At 39.5% G+C, this 6,243-nt stretch overlaps 1 protein-coding gene and 1 long non-coding RNA gene across 5 annotated transcripts in view; both read left to right on the forward strand.

Moving 5' to 3' along the window:
- Positions 1-614: 614 nt before the first annotated feature.
- On the forward strand, positions 615-1,170 carry LOC106962772 (uncharacterized). Its single transcript, XR_001428052.1, has 2 exons — positions 615-906; positions 1,072-1,170. It is a non-coding gene; the product is annotated as an uncharacterized LOC106962772 (long non-coding RNA).
- Positions 1,171-1,676: 506 nt separating this feature from the next.
- The window catches only part of LOC106962774 (protein spire homolog 1-like), a 40,758-nt gene continuing 36,191 nt past the window's right edge, over positions 1,677-6,243 (forward strand). For 2 of the 4 annotated variants that reach the window (XM_015057390.1, XM_015057391.1), the window contains exon 1: positions 1,681-2,289. In XM_015057390.1, the coding sequence (XP_014912876.1) occupies positions 1,920-2,289 (370 nt within the window). In that variant the 5' untranslated portion in view covers positions 1,681-1,919. Of the gene's footprint in view, positions 2,290-6,243 lie in introns of all 4 variants that reach the window. The other 2 variants (XM_015057388.1, XM_015057389.1) reach the window with 2 other exon arrangements.

Genomic DNA, 6,243 nt, shown 5'->3' on the forward strand with positions numbered 1-6,243 from the left:
AAGAAAAAAAACAAACAAACACACAGCTGTTTGACAGATCACCGTCAACTTCTCAACCAAAAATTACTGATGTGCTACGATGGCAGCCTGATAACAGAAAAGCAGAAGGCATAGCAGAGAAAATATATAGCATGATTGAACAAAACATGATGCCTATAAGTAAGGTTGATTTTGAGGGCTGTTGTGACTTCAAGAACTTAAAAGCTCAGAGTTTTAACATTCCTCCAAGACCACAGATTGTACTTTTATATGAATATCTCTCTGTTCACAAGGGATCAAGTGTTTCACATATTTTATTCTTTTCATCTTTTATTTTTCTATTCAGCAACTTCAGAAGTTCTATTTTATAAATTACTCTAAGTTTAATACTGTGAGAAAACTAAATTTTTTGTTTAATCCGTCAATATTTATTTATTTAGTCAGCTGACACAACCTAATGTTAAAATCTAACAATTTAAAATAATCAATAATATTACCAAGTCAGATCAAACATGGACTACATTTACAATCATTTATTTGTATTTCAGTTTTCACTCTAAACATTGCTTTTGATTTTTGTGAAGCTCTAGATACTGAGGTACTGGTGCTTTTGTTGTTGTTTTTTTGTTTTTTTTTCCACAGCCCACACCGTGGAGCTTCCAGCGGATGGATTCTCAGATTTTTTACAGAGGTAAGGCAAATGTTCTTGGTAGGTTTCGACCACATTTTTTCCCACAAGAGACATGTGACATTATTTCTCAAGACCATGGAGAGGAGTCAAGTCGTAGTTCACCTCCAGACTCTGCGGACTGTACCAGCAGCTCTAGTGAAGATGAGATTGGTTATGAAGACCGGGATGACAAGCAGGAAGAACCCCTTTTGCTTCCAGAAGACTCCACACCTATAGGGACCTCCCAACATCACATGGTAGGCTTGGAAGAGGATGCCGCTCCCTTGACATCTGCGTCCTGCATAACCAGAAAGAGGACCAGGGAGAATGAAGCTGAAGACATGATGATGATTTGATCAGAAAGTAACCTGCTCTCCACTTTTGTTCATTCAGAAATGAATAAATTCTGTGTTGATCTGTAGCATGACTGAGGCAAGATGACAACACTGGGCCAACGAGGAGAGAGAAGACGCAATGGACGGGGGATTCTAACATTAACATTCAATAAACTGTTCAAACTTTTCATTTATGTCTACATTTGTTGCTTGTGGAAATGTTTCACACGTAACCAGCGTGACATTGATAAATCAATTCAAAACCTTTTTCACAAATAATGTGATATTTATTTTTAAATTATTCAATTAAAAAACAAATACAAAAGAGGTTAAACCAACTTGGTTAGCAGTGTTAAAATATGTTTTAATTCGGTTTTCAGCCATTTTTAATCAAAAAATTTCTACTGCTTTGGACTCACTTTGATGCTAAAAATAAAAGTCTTTCTTTATGTTTAGTTTTCCTACAAACACTGAAAGTTTTATTTGTTACATCTTCAATGTCGATCCTAAATATTTTCCTTTTTTTAAATATCTTACACTGTTGCATATTTGTTTGAAACTGACAGTTTGAAACTGTCAGCTTCTTGCTGGTACACCACTGAATTCCCCCACAGACGGATTATAAAGGATATGTATTTTATTTTATTTATTTATTTATTTATTTTAATATAAAGGACAGCACTCCCCCTCGTGGTCATAAGTAAATAGGACAAATGCTTTTAAGACTCCCACACTCGGGCATATATACGCCACCTACTGACGTCTGACAGCAAAACCTAGGAGCGGGTGGGGAAACAGTCTCTGTGCTTCTTCTTGTATTAGTAGTCAGCGCTGCTGCCTTGTGAAAGGAAGCACAAATGCCCCCAGACTGCCGCTGTCACGTCGGCCTGGACCTGCTCTCGTCTTCGGGCCTCCTTCGCTGAGAGAATGAAAGGATGGCGGAGCGGCGCTTCGCCGGGGACCACGAAGTGCTGACGGATGCTGCGGCAGCAGCAGCAGCAGCGACTCGCCGGGCTGAACGGAAGCACCATGACGAGATGAATTCATCGGAGGATGCCGAGGACCTGTCTCTGGAAGAGATACTGAGGCTCTACAGCCAGCCCATCAATGAGGAGCAGGCATGGGCGGTGTGTTACCAGTGCTGCCAGACGCTGGCGAAGACCCACCGGGGTAAAGGGAGCCCCGCTGGCGCTGCTGCCACCGGAGCATCCTCGGCGGCGACGGCTCCGCGGAGGATATCTGGACCGGTGGATGTTAGGATACAGAAAGACGGCTCGGTGAGGATGGACCAGCGCGGCTGTGAAGGTAAAAGAAGCGGTTGTTCATGACAACCCAGCCCAATTTAAATTCATGAAGGGCTCAGCTGTTCAAGATTGTCCGAAATCAATCCACTTACTTGTCGCCTGTATTATCACAGGTTTATTAAAATGAACATGAGGACCACAGCGCAGGCAGGCCTATATCAATATGGGAACGCCTAAGTTGGGCTAATAGGCTCACACAAAGCCTATTTCACACTACTTCTTATTGTTTCTCAACCCCTTTTCCCTCCCAGTTTGGGCTCATTGTGCATGTGGGGATGAAAACAACACCCACGAGGCTATCAGGCTCCATTACTCTGCTCCTTCTGAGGTCTGACACACAAAAGAATCTCGGACCCTTGCTGCTCTCATTCTTGTGTGTTTTCACTGATTTCCACCAAGCCTGTTTTTCCTCATCCTCCCCACGTGTGTGCTCCCGTCATGCTTCACCTCGTTATTATTAGGAGCCTCCTTGCATGTTTTGCCACCTCGTATCAGATCAGGCTGATCATCATGATGCTTCCATCTGATTAGAGGAAGCGATTAAGAGTTGAACTGATCGGATTGAGGTGGCACACGGAATGATGCTTCCGTGGTGATCAAGTGCATTAATGTTACATTTCTGAGGTAAAAACTGTTTTTCAAGCAAATAAGTCGCAGTGAGTACATGTTGGGTGTGCCTCAAAGTAACACTTTGCTTTTTCTCGTCAAACTAAAGCAAGACATTTTTTTTATGTGTTCCCAGGGTGCAGACTAGACTGAATGCTAAGTAGATGCCTATCAGTCTTAATGGCTTCCAAAGGCCCAAGAGATGTGTTGTGAACCTGTATATACATACAGCTGAGCTAACTGTGTAGCCTTTGGTTCAATGGATGCTCCTCATGTCTTGTGTAAGCGACTTGGTTTAGCAAATCTGAAAGGCACAGCTGTGATGATGATGCTAGCGTTGGCCTGTAAGTCTATATGAGTAGAATGAATGGGCTATTTTTAGATGCGAGGAAGGGACCACTGAAGAGGGGAGAGCAATGTTGTGTTACTCTGTTGCATAATAATGCAAAATAGACACCTGTGTAAGATTTATTTTTTGTCACATATGGAGTATTTGCTCCCTTGCAGATTTCTTCTGGGTTTTTTAAAAATGTTTTTTCTTTGTCACGTTTTCAGATCAAGATACACATTTTAGTATTAGATAAAGATGAGTTGAGTAAACACAAAAAGCGGTTTCAAAATGATAATTTAATTTATTTGAGGGAAAACAAGCAATGCAGGCCAACCTGTACAAGTAATTGCCCTCTGAACCTACTGACTGCTTCGGCCACCCTCTGTGGCACCACCTGCTCTCAAGCATTTCATTAGCAATGACTCTTTCATCTCTAAGGAGGAATGATGACCCACTAATCTATGGATAATTGTTTTAATATATTCACACTAGGGAGTTTGAAATGCCACACCACTTTGAATAGGCCTCCCAAAAACCTTAATTTAGTTGTTTTTGAGGCATTCATTTTCTTATTTGTTGGTATGTACCAAATCATTGTTTCAAACCACAGTCCTCCAGGCTTGCAATTCTTAGATTTGTCCCTTGTCCATTGAATTAAATGCAAAACTGCCTCGCTAGCATGCAGTCAAGCTCTTCAGAGCTCTGCTAATGAGCTAATATTGAACTCAGGTGTGCTGAAGCAGAGAGACATCTGAAAGTTGTAGGACACCGGCCCTTGAGGAATGCAGTTTGAGACCACTGACTTAAGACCAGGAACTTACTGCTAGATGTTCACCTTTAGGATTTTCTGCTATTGCAGAATTAATGGTTCCATCGATTATGACAAGTCTCGAAGAAGCAAAGCAGTCTCACATTACCACCATGTTTGACTGATGATATTATATTTATTTCCTAAAATGATGCTTTAGTCTGATGTAGCGGTATGCACACCTTCCAAAAGATTTCAGTGTCGTCTCGATAGTCCAATATATTTCTTGGGGAAATGTAACAGGCCTCTGATCTATTTTTGGTCAGAAGTGGTTTTCACTCCTTTAGGAGCTCTCCAATGGTTGCCAGGTGTTTCTTTATTTTTATTGTTGCATCAATAACTCGGAGAGAAACGATGTCTACAGTGTTTCAGACTTAGTTCACTTTTTAGATACTTTATTCCACGCCACCTTCATGATATTCTAGTCTTCCTCTTAATAAGTAGAGTTAAATATTGATGGAATAACATCACATAAAAATCTGTAAACTTTGTCATTTCACATGTATCAGTGAAATCTCAGTTTCTTGCGCAAGTAGTTGTTCTAATTGCCACTTATTGATAGTCTTCAGTAGTGCTGTTCTGTTCTTCCTCTACACAGGAGCTTGGCTAATCAGACTCAGTCGTGTACATAATTAGACAAACCAATACAGAGTGCTGTTAGGAGTTTTAAATCTCTTATTTGCTAAGCTGACCTTTGTTTATATTCAAAACAACATATTTTAGACCTGGACGTCGACCAAAATTTCTTGTAGTGCTGTGAAGAACTCTTTCCAGTCCTATACCACTCTTATTTTACTTTTGCTTCTTGTTTTGTTCCCCTTAAATATTTTAGGTTTTAAATTGTTTTTTAATATCAAATAGAAATAATTTGAGGAAATATACTGTTGTTTGCTTTAAAGTACAATTTTACTTATTAAAGGAAGAAAGCGATCAAAACTAATCTCCCTATATGATAAACCAAACATTTGTACCCAAACCACGACATCTGTATTTTCCAAATAATTCACTAGAGATAAAAAATAAAAAACATATGTCCTTGAAGGAAATAACTATATGCCTATATTTCTAAATATATTGCTAACCATATATCACTGCTGGCACCAAGCGTTTTGGAGAGGAAATGCTCTTTCCTGAGGTCTTCTCTGCTGCTGAATGGCCAGTCATTTTTGCTAATAACAGTTTTTTCATGATTCAGTTGTGGTTTACTTTTTCAAACTGGGCCTTTTGTATTTAATTGTGTTTATATAATTAATTTCTGATGATGTGAAACATTTATACTGTGACAAGAAGCAAACACTGAAGAAATCCGAACGGGGCCAAATAGTTTTCATGGTCACATGCACTTTGTGTTATGTCGATCCAAATAATATTTAGCAAACATATTATAAACTTTCTTCTAAAGACAAATATACGTAGATCTTCACCTGACAGCAGTGTGGCCTGTACTCTGCTGATTCAAGTTGATGTCCTGATGATGTCACTGACAATGTGGTGATGCATTACTGTCTGTTATCGTACAAAGGAGTTATTTGTTCGGAGGAACATCTGTCAGCTGCTTGTTTGGTCATGAAGTAAAAGATGTAGCCTGGAGAAGTTGCTAAAGTGTCTTTCTTTTGAAGAAGGAACATTCATCCCACAAAGGTTCTTGGAAAGAGTTTTGTCATCACGGATCACATGCAACTCAAACTGATGAAACGATTAGAATTAAAGAAATTTGAACAAATAAAGCAGGTCCAGTTTCCACAAAGACATGAACCAAGCAGGGAGGTTTGACTGAAGGAGTTTAATGAGAAGCATAGAAAAATGCACTAGAATTAACAACATTAAAAAAATTTTGCGGTTCGTTTACTTGAACTGCCAATAAGCAGAAGTACTTATAGGCACTTTTCTCTTTTCTTTTTCTTTTTTTTATTTATTTACACATACGGAGTACAGACACTCTATTATTTATTAGTTTTCTTTATCTGGGACCTGAGTTCAAATTTTGTACCACAAGCAAGCAATTGTGAAATGGTATGACCAGGGGTGAAAGTAAGGGGGTACAGTAGGGTACTGCGTACCCCTAAAAGATTTAGTGGGGGTACGCAGTACCTGCAAGAGAGGGGAGTGGCTGTCTGCTGTAAAGAATCAATGGATTCACTGTGCAGCCTTGAGTTCACCCACTAATTAGCTGTGACTGATTAGTTTTTCCAAGAACAACCTAAAACACA

This window comes from Poecilia latipinna, unplaced genomic scaffold, assembly GCF_001443285.1.
Source record: "Poecilia latipinna isolate Pla-1442-1.1 unplaced genomic scaffold, P_latipinna-1.0 Scaffold1459, whole genome shotgun sequence".
Taxonomy (NCBI): Eukaryota; Metazoa; Chordata; class Actinopteri; order Cyprinodontiformes; family Poeciliidae; genus Poecilia; species Poecilia latipinna.